The sequence below is a fragment of the Corvus cornix genome, chromosome Z, assembly GCF_000738735.6.
Source record: "Corvus cornix cornix isolate S_Up_H32 chromosome Z, ASM73873v5, whole genome shotgun sequence".
Lineage (NCBI taxonomy): Eukaryota > Metazoa > Chordata > Aves > Passeriformes > Corvidae > Corvus > Corvus cornix.
The window spans coordinates 125,853-147,492 of NC_046357.1; the positions used below are offsets into that span (position 1 = coordinate 125,853).

At 42.4% G+C, this 21,640-nt stretch overlaps 1 protein-coding gene across 7 annotated transcripts; it reads right to left on the reverse strand.

Moving 5' to 3' along the window:
* Positions 1–33: 33 nt before the first annotated feature.
* MALT1 (MALT1 paracaspase) lies at positions 34–19,104 on the reverse strand. 7 transcript variants are annotated; one of them, XM_039567027.1, is made up of 17 exons: positions 18,938–19,104; positions 17,970–18,136; positions 15,701–15,822; positions 15,146–15,296; positions 14,844–15,022; positions 14,502–14,598; positions 13,790–13,822; positions 12,671–12,697; positions 11,538–11,570; positions 10,518–10,721; positions 7,301–7,478; positions 6,062–6,136; positions 5,461–5,672; positions 3,843–3,992; positions 2,969–3,126; positions 2,646–2,771; positions 34–1,898 (listed from the first exon to the last, which is right to left on the reverse strand). In XM_039567027.1, the coding sequence occupies exons 1-17, from the start codon at positions 19,087–19,089 to the stop codon at positions 1,434–1,436; spliced, it is 2,529 nt and encodes an 842-aa protein (XP_039422961.1). In that variant the 5' UTR covers positions 19,090–19,104; the 3' UTR covers positions 34–1,433. The 7 variants fall into 7 exon arrangements, with proteins under 7 accessions (XP_039422961.1, XP_039422964.1, XP_039422960.1 ...); XM_039567030.1 differs by having other exon boundaries at positions 5,545–5,672; positions 11,538–11,573; XM_039567026.1 differs by having other exon boundaries at positions 11,538–11,573.
* Between the last annotated feature and the right edge of the window lie 2,536 nt (positions 19,105–21,640).

Below are 21,640 nucleotides of genomic sequence, written 5' to 3' on the forward strand. Positions count from 1 at the left end.
GAAGAATATAGCAACTACATATGCACACATACATAATTTTGTGGACAACAGTTTATTACACAGTAAGAAAAAAGAATAAGCTTTTATAGAAATTAGGAAACTGACAACGTATTAGCTAAATATCGCACTCCTAGACCATGTCTCAAGCTATAATCTGATTTACAAGTCAACTGCACAGAATAGTTAATGCAGGTACATCCCATTCATTAATAGGTATGGCACTATTTAACACCCTGCAGGAGGAAAACCAGAAATTCAAGCTCGTGTACAGATTACTTCAACCATGGCTGTCATCCTGGAAATAGCTATATCCATGTACATATATCCACCTTTCAGCATAGAGCAACCTGAAGATCACCAGATCTAGTTAAAGATGCATTAACATCCCCATCTCAAAAGTTTTATGGCAACACCAGCACATCCCTCAGTGCCCATCCAGCATGTTGCCAGGCCACCAGATCACAGCATTCTCCACTGGAGATGGAAACTGGCCTGTCTGCCTCAGTAACATTCACTTATTTTATTTTTATGATGGGGATCTTAATTTAAGCAATACTACTTATCAATATTACCGGTGCAGGAGAGGCTACTACCCCATCTGAAAACTTCCTTTGATTTTAGTTTCTTCACACCCCAATATTTTTGCATTTTCAAAGCATCAAGACTTTCAAAGACCTAATAAAAGCTCACTTTTCTTGTGAGCTTTTTTTTTTCCTTTTCTTCTTTCACTCCTCTTGCCCATTCACTTTTAGCCCTCAGCATGTCTATGAGACTGACCATACAATACCCTGCTTGCTATGAGCAGGCACTTGCCCTCATCTTTCCAGTTAGTGTTCTTCCAGAACATGAAAAAACAGGTATCAGATCAGCAAAAATCTTAAGAGTGTTATGTAAAAGAAAAAAAAAATCATAAGAAGAACAATCCACCACAGTAGGATTCTGTGACTTTGCTCCCTCTGATAATCTGTAGTTCTCTTAAAAACAAAAGTGATGTCAGTTTGCTGGCTCTTTAGGTTTTGGGCTCCTTGCACAGATCTTAATCCACCTCAGATGCTCCCAGACACTGGACATCTGACCATCAGAGAGGAGAATGCAGTCAGAGCTGCTTATTGGCTACATCCAAGGCACTGGAACATCAGTGACTGATCCTAACACACAATGGCCAAAGAACAGAATAGGAAACTCTGAGCAGTTCAGATTTTTCCCTGTATCAAACAACAAAGAGTAAATGAAAAGAAAAAAAGAAAAAAATCTATTGGTCCAGTTTGGTCTCTTAGGATATGAAAAATTTTCATCACAACCTCATTCCCAGCTTCTGCTCTAGACTCTCCAGGGCCTTGTCCTAAAGTCTCCTAACTCCAGAAGATGGAGAGGCAGTGTGGAGACCCCTCTATTCAAGGATGCCACTCTGGTCTATTCCAAAGACATCCCAGCTATTGCTGTTCAGAGAAGCTGAGGCTGTCAGAGAGGAAGAATTCCAGTTCAACAGTATCATCAGTGGTCTCTACTGGTACATTACTCTTTCCCACAATGTGTGAATAATGCTGTACTTCATGTCTTGAAGCCAGTATCCTGGAAGTCCCATTGCAGGAACATGTCTCTGGTTGTGTGATGCTGGCTGAGCAAGCACAGTTTGGATGGTAAACACCTGGACAGGAATTGGGTTGGCAATGACTAGGGATGTAGTATTCAGCTGCCTCTGGACTCAACTCTACTGGATTATGAAAAGGATAACCAGGCATACAACAGGTCTGGGGACAGTTCTTGGTTTTGAATCCATGGTGAAGGCCTAATTTAGCAATAAGGGGCTTCCCAACATTAACTTCCTTTCTTTCATCCATTGTATCTTCTATTCCTGAATACTCATAGTGCAAGCAAACAGTGAAGATCAAGTGTTCCTATAAAAGAGGAAAGAGGGGGAGAGAAAAAGTTATACTTCCTCTCCAAATAAGCACTACAGGAAACCCTTAGAGAGGCTCCAGTCTCCTGGAGAAGCAGAGTGACCATTTTAGGAGCTGGAGACACACACTGGGCAAGCCTTGTTTCCTGAGGTCCTCTTTTGTTCACTACTTGTTTACTGAACAGTCTGTATTTCCAGAGGCACTTGTGTTACCTCAACTGCCAAAAGCACTGAAGAAGAGATAGCAGGCTGTGTCTGGCACAGATGTTTATGACACAAAGATACAGAGACACTTAGCAGTGCCCCAGTCTGCTGAAGGGAGAACCTTCCAAAAACTGTGTGCCCAGGAGCACAGGCTGATCATACACAACACTTTCATCGCCTACTAATGACTTTGTAAGAGGCAGCTCTGCTTCAGGTCAGGTTCTTCCTAAAAGGCATAGGAACACCCTCAGAGCATGCAAGAGGTGATCTGCACAAAAATACCCATCTTGGCCAAGTTCAGCATGGGCCAGGCAAATACAAAGGGCCTTGCACGCCGGTTTCAGGATTGCATATATGCATCAATTCCCTGCCTTTTACTTTTCAGCTGTGAAATTAAAGTCACTGAACTGTGTTATTGTCCATTCTTTCCCTCCAAAGAACTTAGTACACTAACAATACACAGCTGCCTCAACAGAACTGCAAAGCAACATAATTAGTGTCAATTATCTGGGCAAACTTGTAATGACTAGTGGATACTAACCCTTAGTTTTTGCAGTGAACTCAGCCTGGTGTAGAGGCAGTGTTTGGGAAGGTCCTTTGATACTAAATAGCTTCCAGTTTCCTCAGGAGTTCCTTTATTGGCCTCTTTAGGATCTACATCCAAGTCCTGTTGCAAGAAAAAAAAAAGAGAACTTAATTGACGGTATAGAATTTGTAGATCATAAAATAGTACTTCTTTCAGTTTGAGAAGTTGCAGCACTTTAGACCCATTTTATTATACAAGTTGCAGCTTGATATGGGTGGAACAGAAAATTTTCAACTTCAGTGGAGCAAGATCACGAGACAGCAGCAGGAAGCACTTACGAGTGGGAAGTCTGTAATGTGGGCTCTGCAAGCTGTGATTTCAGGGGGCTTCTTTACTATCCGTGTATAGATTATCATGACATTGGAGAACTCGGCTGCAAACCCCAACTGAATCTGAACACCACACTGGAATTCAAGGGACATACTTTCTGGAAGCTCTGCCAATAAATAACACATTGTTACAGTCTAAATATAAACTTAGCATATGCATTTTTCTTTTTCAACCATTTAACAAACAAGAATTAAGCGCTCGGTATCACAAATAAACATCTGCATCTCTGAAAGAGTCTTCCTATATGATGAGTGGTCTTAGAAATGCCATCCTTGACCCTCTGTGCCAACTGTCAAAGAAATTTGAAGATGCACTCCAACAAGTTTAGGTGAAAAAAAAGATAAAAAGGTCCTAAACCCCACTGCCCTTCTTAAAAGAAGCCTAGGAAGCCTGGAACTCATCTCAGTCTTATTTTATTTTTCTTAGTTGTCTACATTGAAAACTTCTTTTCATCATGCACATTTACCATACAGTTCACATGGCTGTTTTAGGTGATGACTTTAGAATGAGATCAACGCCATCTTACAAATGTCACTGCTAGACACACAGTACTGGGAGACTGTCCCAGAAGGTAGACAACCCAAAAGTCTCTCCTCCACTGTCCGAGTGGTCTTAAATATACTGAATATACATGAATTCTACATGTCACCTTGTTCATTACTATCTCATGTAGGGGTAAATCCCAACACAAAACCTTCCAACTGAACACAGTAATGAAAATGCAGCTATAACCTTGAATTTCTTCCATTTCCATTCAATAGTACATGCTCTCCCTTCTCCCATCATGGCAGTAGGACCATCTAAAAGCAAACTGTACTGTACCATGAGCTTTGGCCCACTGCAGGTTTCGTGCCAGGGACTCTGCAGAAGATGTGCTTTGTTGAACAGGATCAGTTAATGCCCTTTTCTGTGACAAGCTGCTGCGGATCTCCAGGGCTTGCTTGCCTTTGGTAAGGGGACACTTGCCCATATCTAAAAACAAGATGCAGAGAGGTTCTTTCAAAATCAATACTGCTGCAATTCCAACTGACTTAAGTATCTCCCTGCAATGTTGTGTGGTTGCTGTGGTTATGCCAGAGCCAGCATATCCATCAAAAGTTGCAGTTTTACAAGTATTCCTTGCTCAGCCCTTCCTTCCCTGAAGGCCAAAGCAGCTCTGCAGAGCCCCGAGGGGTTGCACGTGGCCTGGCCAGCATCCTCCCCTGTTCCTCAGAGCCAGTCCAAGCAGCATCACAGCTCTGGCTGGGTAAGGTCCTAATCAGAGTGACTAATTTCAAGAACGTGAGTAATTCCTTTGGAGGAGATTATTATAAAGAACTGGGGGCAAGGGGGGTATTTTAAGTTTAGATACAAGGGCCCAATATTGGTTATTTAACAGCATCACTAATGACCCACATGTCAGGACAGAGTACACAGCTTGGCAAGTTTGCAGATGACTGAGACGAATGGCTGATACCCCACAAGACTGTACTGCTCTTTAGAGGGTCCTGGACAAGCTGTGGAACTGGGCAGAGAGGAATGTCATGCAGTCCAGTAACAGGGAACATCAAGTTCTGCTCCCAGGCAGGAATAATCCCTTGCACAGGTTCACAAAGGGCCTGACTCACTGAGACGCAGCTCTACAGGGAAGGACCTTGGGGACCTGGTGGTCACCAAGCTGACCATGAGCGAGCACTGCACTCTTGTGGCAAAGGCACAGCAGGAACCACAGTGCCAGCATGCTGCAGCCTTCTCCACAGGGGCTGTTTCCATGGGACACTTAATGGGAACATTTCTCTGGCACAGTCTGCACAGCTCTCACATACTCCCCGACATTCAGCACCTGGGAATACTCACAGCAGTGCTTGTCACGCTGCCTGACAAGTCAATCTTTCCCTGCACTCTTGAACAGAAGACAAAGCTCTGCAACCTGCAGCTGCCCCAGGCTGCTGAACCCAGGGCAGAGCTGGGCTGATGCACCTACACTACCAGTATGACACCATTCTTCTGTGCTTGGAGCAGATGTTTTCACAGAAGCAGTACACTTCCCTCCACACTTTTCACTTTAGTGCTTCTCCCATCAACTCAAAAATACCATCACTGAAACAGGCAAATTAACACAGTGTATTTCCCTTTTTACTGCACTCAGAGAACAAATTGTTATCATTGCTATAGCACTCTTAGGCAAGTGGGATTCTGTTAATTGTTTAAATGAACATGCAAACAACTGGACTACCACAAGACAGCTGGCACCACAGGACAGAAGAGCAGTTTTGTAGATGGACAATTCAAAGCTCCATGCAGAAAGATACTCAGAACAAATAAGGTTCACTGAAGAGCAAAGTATAAAATTGAACACTATTAAAGAAGCTCAGCATCAGGAATGTTGTTAATATGCTGCCCAGTAGCACCTGCTATTTGAACAAAATGCAACAAGAGCTTTAAGTAGTGTAACACATACACCATGAGAGGAAGGACATGGAAGCAAAGTTGTTTCTAGTAATGCAGGCTGAGGAGACTGTTAGTGCAGTAAGCTGGAGTTCACCTTCTGCAACCTCATCAAGCAGAACAGTGATCTTCTTGTCTTCTAACAAACGGTCCTTAAGGAACTTCATGAAGATTCCGTTGGCTAACCCCAACTGCTGAATTTCAAAAGCTTCTGCTCCTTGGCACCTGTGAGATCATCAGCATTGGACAAGGAAAAAACACTGAAAAACCTGCATGATTAACAGTAAATTTATGTTGGGAATGAGGGAAAGAAACCCTATAATTTGAAAACCAGGTTGTGTTCAAGGCCAATCTGCTCTTCGTGTTCCCTTGCAAGCAGCTGATGGAACTTTCTCTTACAATGACATCACAGACCAGACCTGTTCATCAAACTGCTCATATGAGGAGCTTACATTTATTACAGACAACTTTAGTAAAGCTCCTGACTTCTTCTATTCAGCAGTTTTTGCGCTTGAAAAGTGACCAAGGTTACTGACCCACAGCACAGTTCTGGAAAAGATCAGCTATACATTCTCAGTCATTTCTGCGGCACAGAAGAAGAAAAACTTCCTTACGTTGCATATCCAAAAACAATGTTGGCTGTAACCTTCAGAGCATCCAAGATGAGAATTGTGTCATCATATTCATTTCTGTAATGAATGGAAACACAAGGAAGTAAAATAATAATTTGAGAACTAATAATGGCAACAAATTCAAAATACAAAAAAAGCAAAGTTCAGAACCAGTAATTTTTTTCACTCCTACAAGTCTGAAATGAATCCTGACTGCTAAAAGACAAAAGTCAGCACCATCAACACTCTGCCTGAGGGCAGTGTAAAGACAGAGGCACCATGCATTATCCAGAGAAGGGCACGATGTAGTAACCAGCAGAGTTTGGCTGCAATCTCTGCAAAACACAATTCTGATATCCACCCATTTCAGATTATTTCAAAAATTGCATGATTTTTAAAATCCACCCCCCTCCCCAACCATGGTGTTGTTAGTACGAGGCTTACGTCAATGGATTTTCTATTTGGACAGCAGATTGTGAAGCTGAATTGGGTCATGGGCATTTCATTGGCAGAGAAGTTTAGAGGCTCCACAGATACTAAAGCACCAGCAATTTTCTGTTATGAAACATTGCTCAGAGACCAACTGCCAGAAGTGCTGACTGAAGAGCTGATTTCAAGTGCAAGTTTAATTGAGCATAGTAGTTTCTCAACATGGAAAGAACACAGTACTTTGTGTAGAAAAATCCCATCAATCAGTTGGTTTTTAACCTCTAAATAAAGACACAACATCCTCAGTACAGAAGCAAAATCCATGGCTCTGAAGAGTTCTAAAATAAGCACTTCATTTGAGCCCTTCTGCTAAGTTAACGTTCCTTTGATCACAGTGATTCTCCTTCCTCCTTGTAATGAAGAAGATAGATAATGATACCAGGGGAAAGGCTCTCGTTTCTTCTTTAAGATGCCCAATTTCACTTTTATCTGATCAGTCTGTTTATAACTTGTAAAAAACAACAACAAAAAAGAAATAAATATCATTGAAATCAGGAGGCAGGTATGTACCCATGGGGACAAATTCTAACCACCAGGTTCACCTCTCTATCCAAGGCCACAGGCAGAAGTCTGTGGATGAATCCTACTGATGCTAAAAGCACTCAGGTGCAGGCTGTGAATTCTCAGAACCATGAACTTTGGAGTACAGGAAATTCTCAGCCTAAAGACTTCTCGTCAGCAGGAGACCCAGCTTTCTGTTAAGATCCCAAAGAGCTGAGGTCAGCTCTCACCACCTCGGAATGCAGGGGATACCTTTTGCGACACATATCCAGCAGGAACACGTTGAGTCCCGTCTGCTTCTCCTGCATCAGCCGCAGGATATTCTGCACACACAGGCAGTTTGCTGAGCGGTAGGGATTCGGGGCATCAATAGGAACCATGAAACTGTTCCCATAGTTTTCATAGCCATGGCCAGCATAGTATAACAGCCCTGAGTTCAAAACACGTGTGACAGTGAGCAGTGCATCAGAGACTTCTGTCCATTTTAGCAGGTCAAAACCGTCATGCACAGCTCTGACTGTGGGCCAGGGAGTTCACTGAAGCCCCTCCAAGCCACATCAACATCAACTCCACAATACACAAACACAATAAATTAAAAGAAGCACAAAAATCACACATGCAATAGAATCAGTTAGATATTTGCTCAAATGTACCAAGTTAAATACTCTTAAAATGCTCTAAGTAGTCATGACCTCTAATAGAAACAGTTTGTTATGTATGTGTGTAACTCACAGATAGGAACAAGGAAATGTGCCAACTGTAAAACATCTTCTCCACATGTGCAGTTACAAAGCTCTGAGCAGCAGTAAGTCTGCAGTTCATAGACAGAAAAAAAAATGCTGAAGAGTTTGGTAGGACTCCAGAGCACATCCCCATTACCAAACTACCAACGGCTCATGTTCAGTTGATTGCAGCTGTATCTCCTAGTTACAGACTCATGACTCTTCTGGGTCTACTAAACAAACAAAGTCTTTGATGCTTACCTAGCCAGAAATGATTATCCTGCCATCATGTCCCTCATGTGTCACTACACAACAGTCTACAACATTTTAAGATTTAAAATCTTCAATAAAACATGCAATATTTTTGTAGAACAAAACCAACCCGATCATGGAATAAAATTTTTTCTCAACCCTGAGAAAGGGAACTGCAAGCTAGGGCTTAGATTTTCCTTATATGAATAAAAATGTCCAATATTAAAGTCATATAAATTTGCATGAAGATTAGATGACCTTAGAATCAATAATCTCTACTGCCATAAAATGCAGTTACCAGAGGCTTGTGAGATTTAATTGAATTTTCCTATTGCCTATTCCCAGTGCTGGTTTTCCTTAATGATGCGAATTCCATCTTTTAAAAAGAATTTTTATTTATCTAGTCAAAGCAGTCTATGGGTCAGATCTGCAATTAGTATTTAGTGCTCAGCTGAATAAAAGTCAACAGAAATCTGACAATTTATGCTGTCTGGAGATACAATATTCTTATGTTGTTATTCTTACTAAAATTTGCTGAGAAATTTAAGTCACCTACAGCTCTGGCACATTCAGAGAAAACCCAAAATAAGCCTCACCCTAATATACCAAGATGATCTACTGTTAATTTAGCTTGTGGAGGTGGGCACGCTAAATGTTTTCACCTTTTCATTACACATAGCTACAAGAAATGAAAATATGAGGGCTACCTGAGCCTCAAGAGAGGCAAGCTTCAAGAGAGCTAAATAAGGTATGAAGTGCAACTGCATGACCTTGTGTCAGGCCCTAAGTTAAAAGGGAAGTCTTAATGTGATTTCCAGAGTTTGGATCTGGACCTAAATCAGGGTTATATTTGAGATTATATGTATCTGAGCATGTATTCTGTAAGTAATGGGACTGACTGACTACATTCCTTTTCTGTCCTCGGCAGATGACTGTGCTATGTGCCAAGTACCTGCAACAGTTAATATGTTGAGCTCAACATCAGAAATAAATCTGCACATACCTGGGGTAAGTGGAGTAAACATGTTTGGAGGGCCTCAACAGAGACTCACACACAACAATTTTAAGTAGGCTCAAGTTCCTCAGAGACGTCAGCATTTAAGTGATATCCGCCTCTCTCCCTCCCTCGGTCCCTCTCATTTAAAAACTAAGCAGCCTAAATATTTTTAGCCTTTCAAACATATGGGTCTATGCTTTTACCCTGTGTGGAATACAATGTTAATTGCAGCCTACATTTAGAACAGCACAGACTAAGACATCAGAGGAGACAATCATCATCACTTTGTTTACTACTCCTGCCCTTAAGGACCAGCATCTGAAATGCCACTTTCCTGGCAGTAAGCCAGAATTACACAACCTAGTAGGCATCAGGTTTATATGTAGCACAGACTAAACAGCAGTAGTCACTATGCCTCTTCTATTTGAAGCTATGCCCACTAGAAAGGCAATAAATCATTACCTATTTGTGCATTGACAGCATCTTTTACAGGCTTTAAGCCATTAATAGCCACCATGAAGAAAGAACAAAATGATGATTTAAACTGAAATAGTTATTGCCAAACACCACTGAAAAACTGTTCTGTTTACCTTTTAAATCAACTAGCTGAAAAAGTACAACTGCAAAAATGTCCACAGTTATAGAGAAAAATTGAGAAGGTGTAAAAACCTTAAAGCTCACCCAAATAGATAAGCCCATCTATTTCCCAGGGAATAGAAAGAGCAAACAGCTCTCAAAAGCCTCATGTTGCTGCCAGACTGAGGCTTCATGTCAGGCAGGTTTTGGCTCAGATATAAATGCCCAAATGTCAGAGCAGCCAGTTCTGCACAGACAGAGCATCAGGTAACACACCCGTAAAAAGTCATACTAAGAAATAAGCTGACCGTGCGTTCCAAAAAGGGATCAAATAATGTTTTCTCAGATGGACTTTTACTACAGGAATTCTGCAATCTGTTAAATAGGGGACCTGGCAAAACTTTTTGCTCTCTGTCCTAAATAATTCCTGGAGTTTTTTTATACAATCTTAGAATTTAGAAAAATGAAAAAATAGTGGCAGTCAGTGGAAAATGTAAGAACTTTTCTTACACTCCAAACCAGGTCATTCTTGGCCTTTTCCATGCAAGACATGAAGGCTTTTGCTCCATGCATCAATTCCATCATGCTCTCCCTGACTTCTGTCTTGTGCTTTGTCCCCCAGAATCAAATCTAGGCAAAGTACTATCAGTACTATCAAAGAAAACAAAAGCCTGCATTGCAGTTTTAGGTGTGGTTAAAGAAAAAAGTTCAAACATTTGGTCTGCTCTAAAAGCAAAGGAACAATAACATTTTAACCAAAGGATATCAGAGGATATGCTGGTGGGTGCCTTTAACTTATTCTTCCCATTCTACATGCATCATATTTAGCCTGAAGTTTGTTTAGGAGAGGCAAATACCAGATGTTTGCTACTTGATACATACAAAACTGACCTACTTCAGAAGGGATTTTACGTGTTCTTACCATAAACTCCTTCATCTAGGAGAAGTAAAAATTCATCCACTGCATTTCGCATCTCAGACTCAGTAAGATCCAGCAAAGAAACAACTTTGAAATCCAGCTGCCTTAGCAAACTGGTCAATTCATAGACATCTACCATTGGAGCCTTGAGCTGGGGATGATTCCAGTAGCTCATGTTTCCTATTAACAGAGCCACCTTGTCTGTGGCTGCCAAAACACACAGAGAAAAAAACATGTCACATTTATATATTCCATGGATTCAACACCTTTAAATTGAAGGTTTTCCAAAGTGAAAAGAGTATCCAATCTCACTTCAGGCACAATATTTTATCTGATTTTACAAGTCATCCCACATCAACAATACAGCTCAACTCTCTTTTCAGCCTGAAGACGAAAACTTATCCACATGAGAGGGGAGCACTCACACTCCCCCTAACACTGATGAACCTGGAAGAGGCATAAATTTTTGACGGTGGCCAGCAGCCTTTCCACCTGGTTCAGTATCAACAGGACAACATGCCTGACCACTCAAGTGTACAGTGCAAATTTAAGAATGAGATTAAAAATCCTAGCAACTATTCGTCATAGCACATGTGCGATCCATCTCTTTATGAGCTTCAGCTCAGCATCAAAGCATCCACATGATGGAACAGGGAGAGCTGAGCTTGCAAGGACAGCATTTCCTCAGCAGACAGGATAGCAATCCTTTCTATCACATCATCCCAATACCACTGCCTCCCAGCGTTCAAAGGAATGGAGTCACACACTGGCCACAGGAATCTGAAGCAGTAAACTGAAACAGATGAGAAGCTGCAGATGCTTCACAGGGTCACTAAAAATACTGGTGCCCTCAGCACAGTTTACTCCTGAAAGGGCAAGCAAGCATTGTAAATGGACTACGCAAACATCGACAGCTTTCCCTCCCTGCAGCTCTCTATTTGCCCCACAGGTCTTGCACTGTGTCAGTAGAAGCAATACCTGGGTGTCAAATACATACAGCCATTCCAGCACAAAACTACTTACCCACAGGTCTGTGACTTGACTCTTCTTGTGGGTCTGCTTGAAATAGAAGAAAAGAACAGCGTGTCAGTGACTACAGAAAATGAACTGCATATTCCCCACAGCCACAGTCTAGTGGCACTGCTTTGTCTAACACTTTACTAGTTTAATGCAAGAAAAAGCCCTCTTTTTTTTTTTTTTTTTTTTGGCAGGGTTTGGGGGTGTTTTGTTGATATTGCTGTTGTTCTTTAGCTGATTTCCTTCACCCTTTCCAGCACACAGCCTGACAGGATGTGAATAGCTAGTTATATAGATTAAGAAAGAATAGATGCTGAATCTCACAAACTGCACATTGGCATTTTCACTGACATCTGAACAGTTCATCCTCTCCAAACGAAATGCAGACATGCAAGGTGAAGGATGCTTAGCAGAGATTACCATCTGGACGTGAAAATTCTTTTATTTTGTACTTCACAGAGGGGTGGCAGAGCCAATGCTGTGTCAAGAAGAACAGTAAGCAGTGTGCCAAAGTGGTACACCTGGATAACATCACACAGTATGACAGAAGCCCTTCAGTGATTGAAACTGAGGCTGGGCAAACATAAACGTATTTGATGTCTAACCCAGGGCACTATCTTTGGGAGTTGAGATTTTGGGAAAACTGTATTAGGGATAATGCCTTCTGGAGCAACATTATGGATCTACACTTCTACAATAAACACCTAACAGGCTTCAAATCACATCGGCTGACTCCAACATGACTGCAAGAAATATGCCATTCAACATATTATGAGTGACAGCCAGACACCTCACATCTTTTTCACCTTAATTATCTGAGAAAGCAGCAATGTGCTAAAACTGAGAGTCCCAAGAAACCACAGACAAGAAAGGTAATTCCCTTTGTATCTGTGTAAGTTCATGTGCAGCCTTGCGTGATTTTATGAACAGCACCCCTATGATTCTCTATATGCTTCCAGTTAAATCTCTTGGAACTAGAAAGCGGTGCTGCTCTTAAGGTGGTATCAGCTCCTATTCAATTCTCAGTTACAGATACATCCAAATACTGTAAAGTTTATACTGTAACCCAGCGAGGCTTCAGTGACTTGTAACTTAAAATGAAGATGCAAAATTAAAGTTTTTCAAAACTTACCACTTACCTGATTCCTGAAGATCACTTAAATCTTCTGTGAAGAAAAACACCAATAAAATCATGGTTTAAACAAGAAGCAGAAACCCCATTTTATTAATAAAAATGTAAGTGCCATGCCATTATTAAACACAGCCGAACACAGAAAACAAACTACTTTTCTAAAATACTTTTGGCTTTGCATTTCTGCAAATCAAACCTTTTGTGCTTATTCCACACAGAGAAGAGAAAATCCTATAGCAATACATTAAGCTGTGCTAGACACAGTATTGCAGTACAGTAGATGTAAAAACAAAGGGGGGAAACAGTTACTACACCTCAATCCCACAGGCATGCAAGAAGGTTGAAGGAACAAGGAACAAGGCATCAGAATCATCCCACTGAAGAACAGATGTTTGAAGGGCTGCTGAAAAAGCAACATCCTGAGCAAAAAATCTGATTTTGGTAAGCTACCTGTATTCAGTAAGATTTCAGACACAGTTTTCAAACATTCTAAGTTACCAGGGGTTTCATCTCTTTATTCTGAGAACACTGGAAAGCAGGGAAAAGAAAACTAACATCTCTGAAGCACCAGTGGTCTCTCGGAGCAGCCACACGCTGTTGTACACAATCCCCTGTGCTGTGAATATTGCAGACTCTGAGATGCTCAGTAGTCAAGGGATGGTACCAACATTAAATGTGACAATACACACACTTCTTCCTCCCCATTGCAACAATGCAAACGAGAATGGAAATCATCCTAAGAAAGTTGCTAGAAACACTTCTGCAGACATGGAGCTGACACTGGAACTAGCTCTAGCCAGCTCTCTAAGATCACCCAGGTTCCTGAACATCTCCAGATTTTCTTGCTAGGATGTTGCCTCCTGAGCCCCACCAAAGAAATCTCCAGATCTTTACATTTATTTGAATACCACAAAAGAAGAAAGTAGCCTGGTTTTTCTCCTGTGTGCTCTAGATCATGGTGTCTAGAAGAACAGAAGAGAGAAGCACGTGCAGAAAGACTGTTGCATTATCCATCATTTTAAACCCAAGCTCTTAACCCACACATGCTTTTCAGCAACACATTCAACAGCCTGTCATCCCCATCACTGATTTTGAAAACTGCTTCACAACTAGAGGTTTACTTTACCTTCTGTGCACTCCACTGCCATAGCTTTCCTTCCTTGTGTTTTAAGGAGGGGGAAAAAATGGAAGACAAGAGCTCTCAGTTATGAGAGTTAGCACACAAAGTGGAAGACAAAGGGCACTGTCAAGCTGCTCTGCAATCTGGCTCACTTTACAGCAGAGTAAATCTGCATTGACCATAACACTGTACAGTAACTATTCCTGAAACTGAGGAGTACTAAACTACTGAGGTAAGGAAATTACACAACAGTATTGCCAAATAGATCTGGAAGCTATACAAACAGATCTGCTCCTCTTCAGTTCACTGCAAATACACATGCACTGAAACGTGTTCTATTCATTCATTCCACTTGAAATGAACAATCTCACCTGTCCCGATTGCTGAAGGACTCCATGTAACAGAGTTCATGTCCCCAGCAAGGGCTAAAGTGGCTTTTAGTTGCCAAAAAGCATAAATCATCTTGCATCTGCTAACAAGCCACATACATGCTGGCAATGCAAAAAAGGGATAGCACTTCTGTGCTGGTTACCATAAAAACCCAAAGCCGTAAAATTCCATTTGCTGGAAGCAGGCACAGGTGTCTTAACAAATTGATAAACTTAAAATATAGAAGGCATGTGCTTGGCTTAATACTGAAGGCTTCAAAAATAAATTCTAATGATGTGGAAGAAATGGACAAAGGAGCTGACCTCTATGAAACAGAAAAACTCCTTACCTATAATGACTTCTACCTTCTTGCTGTCTTCGTCCTCCTGGTCATTGAATACATGACACCAATATGTTCCTTGATGTTCCACATCCACGTAAGTTACCTATGCAAGCATCATCACAATCATCCCAACAGACCTCCAAAAAATACCTGCCTCAAGTATTTAATCCTTGCATCTAAGCCCACAGGCAAGAAAGAGTAAAAAAACGAAAAGCAGCACTTCAAGTGAGCACTTTGTCAGAAGTTATCAAGGTTCTGGAGAAATTATTTTCTTCAAGGGAACTTTCTCTAGTAAGCTCAAGGTGGTTACACATTAGCTCCCAAGGCTGGCCCACTGCCGTAACTTACTGTGTAGACATTTTTGCTCCCATTTGCCAAAGGAAATCCATTTCTGAACCATTGGTAATGAGGAATTGGGTTTCCAACAGCTCCACATTCTAGTACCAAAGCATCCCCCACTGTCAGGTTTTGTGGCTGAGGCTGAATACAAATGCACAACTTGTTTTCAGGCAAACCCATTAAGCTCCCTTAAAAAAATAAAAAGCAAGTAAAAAGAAAAGGAAGTGTCAGACAACCTAAGCACAGCAACAGGGACCCAAGTGCCTCGAGGAAGCAGGAAGGCACTTTCAGAAGGGGTTTTTGCCACTTACCATGAGCCGTATCCTGAAGCTCACAAACTTCAAGGCGTGCCCACCGACTGAACATGAAAGAAGATTCACTGTTCACTCGGCAGATGTAAAAGCCAGAATCCTTTACACTCACTGGACTCAAAACCAGTTCTGGAGAATTACCATGGGGAACCTGCATCACAGGTGAACCAAAAATACTTCCATTTCAATTGGTTAATCTAAACCAGGATCAAGCATTATAATATTTATTTCCAAGTCCATAACACCATCCTCAACTCCTTCACTTACTTGAAACTTACTGGTAGGCTGAGAGACAACTGAACTTACAGCTTCCTTTCTGCCCCATTCCACATACACAGCCCCCAGGAGCAATGTGGTGCGAATATAAGGAATCACTGTTTTGTTTTAGCACACTCATAGGATCATTATCCAGCATTTCTTAAAATTTTGGTTTTATGAGTATATACAACAATCTTCTCTTATTGTAAGTTAAGTGTCTTTAAAAAAAGGGTAATCCAAAATCATTATGTGTTATTTTCACTATTTAAAAACCCTACATTCTTTACGAACTCTGACCTCTTTTTCCTGCTTGAACCACTGGTAGTGCACAAATGGGTGTCCTGTTGCCCAGCAGCACAGCTTGACAATCTGACCAGAGAGCACTGCTTGAGAGTCTGGCTGTACAATGATCTTTATACCTTTAAGACAGAATTTACACATAGGAAAGTTATGAAAAAATACAAGTCCATAATTTACATTTGCATTTAAATTGCCCTTGGAGCAAAGAACATTTCTGTCATTAAATATACTTGAAAATAGTTTGTTTGTACTATGTATATGCACAGTTCCAATTAGTTATATTACTTAAAGACATTCAAAATTGTCTTCCACTACACAAAATCCATGCTCAAATCAATCAGTACTCGATGGAGCTCATAAAAGATTTAAAGTAGATCATTCAGATATTTTAATTTTAAAGGAAATAATACATCTTATGGTATCACAGATCCCTTTTTAGAAAGATATTTCCAGTTTTAAGCATTTGCTTACTCCCAACAATTTCTTTGAGCTGTTCAGATTAAGATTAGGCCCAGCCTGAGGAAGTCAAAGCAGTCAGAGTTTAAGTCCAACAGAGTGTGTTTTCCTGCTATTCCTTATGGACTCTTATGAGCTGAATCCTTGGTTTCAGCTTTATGCTTCTAACTCCTCCAGAACACAGGGTGGGGGTTTTCTGCAAGGTAAAATTTTCCACTTCAAATCTTAACTGCCAGGAGAGCAACTATGACATGATGCAGTTATTTTCTTAACCTAAACCATTCCAGATCTTGTTACAGCATGATCCCAAAAACAGATCCACTGGTGTAGCCAAGGTCATCAGAAGAAGGGGGGGAAGTCAACGGCAGAACAGAAAGTTTAAAAAACATTATTTGAAGCATTCTTTGCTCTGGATGGTACAACTAGACCAGAACCCATGTAGGCAACAGCCCGAAACAGAGACCACATGGCATTTGGAAATCACATAACCTTGCCTGGCAGGGCAGTGGGCTCTATCAGCTATCTCCACACACAGGATTACTCTGAAAGAGTGGAACACACCAGCAGCTACTCCAAAATAGCTGCAACACTTCAAAATTCCTTGCCTTCTTTACTCCAAAATCACTTCCTTCTACACCTAGCACTGGAGATTACTACCTCAGTTCCTCATTCAACACTTCCTCTGCTGCTTTCCACAGTTAAACTGAGTGTGTTAAGTAGTTTTTGAGCATCACAATCCTCTAACAACCAATACAAACAGCAATTATACTATTTCAATTTAAAGGACAGAAAAATTAACAAGACTTGCTCTTTCCAAAACTTCCACTTTTTTTAAAAAAAGAAAATTCTCCTGATAAGTATTTTGCACTCCTCAGAAGCATTCTAAACAAGTTCTAAGAAATCTGATCCATAATTTCTTCACAGTTTCATTTCTTTTCCTGTAGTTTATTCAGCACTACACAGTCACTTCCTGTACATATCGTGGAATTTAAAAATCCCAAGATTGTCCTAACAATGGTTCTCAGCCCATGGCTTCTTCTCACACACTGTCCAAAGAACAGGACAGCCATCAGCATGGCAGGGAGCTTGCCGGTCTCATTTCCACTTCCCATTCAGAGAAGCTTTTTTCATTTCCTAGGAGTTTGAATTTCACCCCATCCTGAAGAAGAAGGACCTAAGAGACGGCTCTGGTTTTGTACTACAGCAAGTAGCACATGATCCCCATGGTCCTACTTGTGTATCATCTCCTTGTGCTGCCCCACTTCCTAGACTTTGTGAACAACCACACTGAATCATAGAATATGCTGAGCTGCAAGGGATCCACAGGGATCATCAAGTCCATGTGTTAGCAGAAAAAAATCTAGTTCTAAACTAAGTTTATCTGTCCAGTTAGCAAGCTGGACGAAATCCAGCATGTACCAGAACTGCCCTAACTGGATCCTTCCCCTTCACTTGGGATAAGTTACTGACACCTCCAGACCCAAGTGCCAGCTGCACTACCTGTCTGTCCATCTCAGGTCTATAAGCATCTCCCAGAGGCACAGGCTGACACCAAACCCCAGTCAGCAGATGGAATGGCAACAGCCAGCATATCCATGCAGCCAAGTCCAAGTCTGCAACAATGCTGCATGAAGGCTTGGCTTACTTTTAACCTCAGAATCAGATGAGCCAATTACCTTGGTAATCATCTGGATCCCAACTACCAGAATTCAAGCACTAAAGATGTTTTTAGTTACTGTAGAAAATTAGTTACTTGAGTGTTTCCAGTGTAAAATCCAGAGCTGCAGTGAAAGCACAGCCCAGAACTGACCTGAATGGCTGAGACATCGGAGAGCCTCTGTGTGCTCCAGGGCCTGCAAGGACTCTGCCAGCTCCACCACAGTGCAGCCCCGATCCCCCAGCAGCTTCAGGAGACTCCAGCTGGGACTGCCTTCTGGCTCCAGCACCTGGAGGGAACACTGCTCCAAATCCAGAGGGCTATGGAATAATGCGAGAAAGACATGGCATAGACCTTCTTAATTCCTTTTTCTCAGAAAGGACCTGGGTTAACAATCACTTGTAGATAAATAAAAAGATTTTTAAAAATGGAGATGGGAAACTCCTAGCTGATTTGAACATATTTGCAGCATTTCCTTCAGGAGTTCAGAGGTTATTCAGTGGTACCTCCACAGACAGAAACTGGTATTAGTGAGTTGGATGCTGCAAGAGATGCATATACCTCACAATTTTCAGCAAATGTATTAAGAAATATTCTAATTTTCACTTTTAAAGTTTCAGCAGAAAAAGTAGTACAGCACCTTTCATTTCCATGTGCCTAGTTCAGAAGCCGTAGAGAGTGAGTCAGACTCTCAACTTCAAAGTACAGGAAGACTGATTTTAAAGTTGTTAAAACAACTGACTACTGGAGCCCAGCCTAACCCACCGTCAGTTAACTGCGTCTGAACTTCAGAGTTTCAACTTTGGTGTTGTCTTAACGCATTTTCAATCACAGCGAATTCAATCAACACAAATAAGAAAACGATGACAGCTACCTAAAGGGAATACAAGGTTACATATTCGCACAAAGAAGATTCATCAACGTTTCTTTCATTAAATTACAGTGCCACGCAAACCTGGGGCCGAGATACCTTCCGTATGTGGTGATACCTTCACTTATCAAGTGGACTTTCAGAGTTTTAGAAGATTAGAGAGAGAGATAAACCCCGGCCGCTGGCCCGCGCGGTGCCGCCGCTGCCCGCGCCCCGCCGCTGCCCGCGCCCCGCCGCTGCCCGCGCTCACCTCAGCCGAACCGTGCCGCGGCTCCCCGCTCGCTGCGCCAGCTCCCGCCAGCCCTTGCCGGGCGCCGCGCGGTCCAGCAGCTCGCTGAGCCTGCGGAGCAGCGGCTCGGCCAGGCGGCTGAGGGGCAGCGGCCCCGCCGCGCCGCGCTCCATCGCTCCCCGCCGGGGCGGTGCCGCCGCCCGGAAGGAAGCGCAGGACAGCGCAGGGCAGCGCGGGACGGGGCGGCCGGGCGGGATCCGCCTGAGGGGAGCGTGGTCCCCGCGCCCTGAGGGGAGCGCGCCGTGGCGCCCCCTCGGCCGGCCCTGTGGACACCGTGAGGAAACGGACCGGGTGTGGTTGTACCCGTGTTGAAATGGGAGTGTTGTGTATCCGACTGCGAGGGCGAGACCTCCTGCAGCGTCCCCGGCTGACGCTGAGAAGGACGAACGTGGCTTTCGAACCGGGAGCTGGGGCATAAACCAGACGAAGCCTAGACGACACTGAGGGCAGGCGTCTCGCTTTGAGGAGAAACAGCTTTATCCAGCTGCAACCAGAACGGCCATGGACTCTCCTCTTTGACATAACTTCCCCCAGCCTGCTGCCGCTCTCCAGGCGTGCAGCATAAGGGTCAGGCACCTTGCGCCCTTTAGGGAGGATGAGGAGGGGCTGCTCGAGAAGAGCCTCCCCCAGGAGATGTTCCCGTGAGTGATCGTGATCACTGAAAACGGATAGATGATCTGAGGCGAATTCTCACCTCTCTGGTATTGCAACTTGTTCAAAGTGGACTGAAAGTACGCAAGAATGTAATTTTACTAACATTTTTACTCAATGATCAAGCATTCGGGTTGCTCAGAGAGGTGGTAGATGCCCCATCCCTGGAAGTGTTCAAGGTCAGATTGGACGGGGCTTGGAGCAACTTGGTCTGGTGGAAGGTGTCCCTACTCATGTTGGTGTTGGACTATATGGCCCTTAAAGGTCCCATCCAACCCGAACTATTCTGATTTGAATGTGGCTGCCTCTCATTTCTTTGGGGGTTATTTTGGCTTTTAGGCTCTTATATAAAACACAGATATCCTTATTGCTGTTTCTGAGTGAGGGTGGTTGGAGGTGCTATATTTATTGCTAAACACACCAGTTTCCTATCTGTCTAGATAACACTGGGAGCAAGAAGTATTTAGCACAGTAGTATCTTGTAACCAGTTTTAGCTGCACATCCTGCAAAATGCTTAAGAAAAAACTTGGCACAAAAGTTACTTTTCAGCCTCCTCCAGTCCCTTGAGCTCAGGGCAGTTTGTGCAATTCATTCCAGTTCCTCCTGTGTGAGACTTGTCTCCTTGGGTACCAAGAGTGGAAATACTTTCTTACTTCAGGATTCATTTATTTGCCTTTGAGGGATGAGAATCATTAGGTGAATTTCCATGTAGTGATTGCAAAAAGTCCACTGTCCACCTTTGATTTCCTCAGCCTGCTTGTTAGACACTGTGGATTTTCTCATGCTCAGCAGAACTTTTGTGTGCTTAACTTCAGCAAGTAAGAGGTTCCCAACGTGCCTAGGAGAGCAGTTAGGCACGTGCTTCAAAAAACAGCCCAGTGCTTTGTTATGAAAAGCTAAGGCCAACACTTCCTCTATCTCAAGGCCATTAGGAAATTCCTATGGACTTCTATGGAAGTAGGATGTGCCCTCTCCTCACTGCCAACTGCCTGTCTGGCAGAGGTTTTCCCAGGAAGGGCCATCTGCTGCATGTAATGAAATCGTCTCTCTTAAAAGTCAAACTGTTCAGTGATCAGACTCCCTGTCCTGAGGTCACACTCCAAAACACCACCGAAGCCGTCGGCTGGCTTGCAGCTCCCAGCAACACGCACAAATTCAGCCTCCTTTGTCTCCAGCAGGGAGGCCCAGCCCAGGCCCAGCCTGTGCCAGAGCGTCCACAAAGAGCTCGAGGGTAAGTGAGGGGTTGGGGTGTTTGGACTTTGAAAATGACTTGTCTGCTTTTTTCTCCTGTGAGCAAATAGAATGTGTATCATAAAAGACAAAGGAAGAAGAGCAAGTTACTTTATTATTAATGCACTACATGGATATAGTGATTTATACTGCTATTGACCAGGAAATGGGATTTATTATTTCCTTCTGCTAAAGAGGAGCCATTTTTACTTATCCTGATAGATTTTTTTTTTAAAAACGTATTGCCTTTAGAATTCTGCTCACTGTTTCTGAAACTACACTCTGGTACTATTTCCACCAAGTCTCAGTAAGACAAAACTGCAAAAATTGTACGAAAGCAAGCTTCCTTCTCCAAAGAATGTGTAAGTGATACCAGGTATCCTGAAAACACATTTATCCACTCTAAATATTTATTGCATGGTCTAATACTCATTAGGTAAAAAGTTTCTCCATTCTTGAGAAAAAAATCTGGTCACTTGGTAGCAATAGATGATTCCCAGGCTTCATGAATTGCTCAGTCTGACAGGGTCAGATGCTTGACAGATGTTAAAAATAGATTAAAACAGATCAGTGTTAAGAGTTGTGCTGTGATTGCTTATTTTAATTACTCTATATTAAGGTGTTTGTTAGACATGTGCAGAGCCAGTCATTTATTATTCCATTTAGCTGATGAATTATGGCTGAGGTGTTTTTATACCGTAGTGCTGTTTACAGTGGGTACTGCACTAATCAAAAAGTTGTCAAAAAGCCTTGGATGTTGGCAGTTGAAGAACTGCAATATA

Bases quoted from the DNA above. Each gene is read 5' to 3' on its own strand.
- MALT1 (XM_039567026.1), bottom strand. From the start codon at position 19,089: ATGGAGCGCGGCGCGGCGGGGCCGCTGCCCCTCAGCCGCCTGGCCGAG. The intron at 12,698-13,789 runs GTAAAGTAAACC...TTTTCTTCACAG, and splicing joins GGCAGTGGAGTGCACAGAAG to AAGATTTAAGTGATCTTCAG. The intron at 3,127-3,842 runs GTACAGTACAGT...ATTTATTGGCAG, and splicing joins GCAGTGGGCCAAAGCTCATG to AGCTTCCAGAAAGTATGTCC.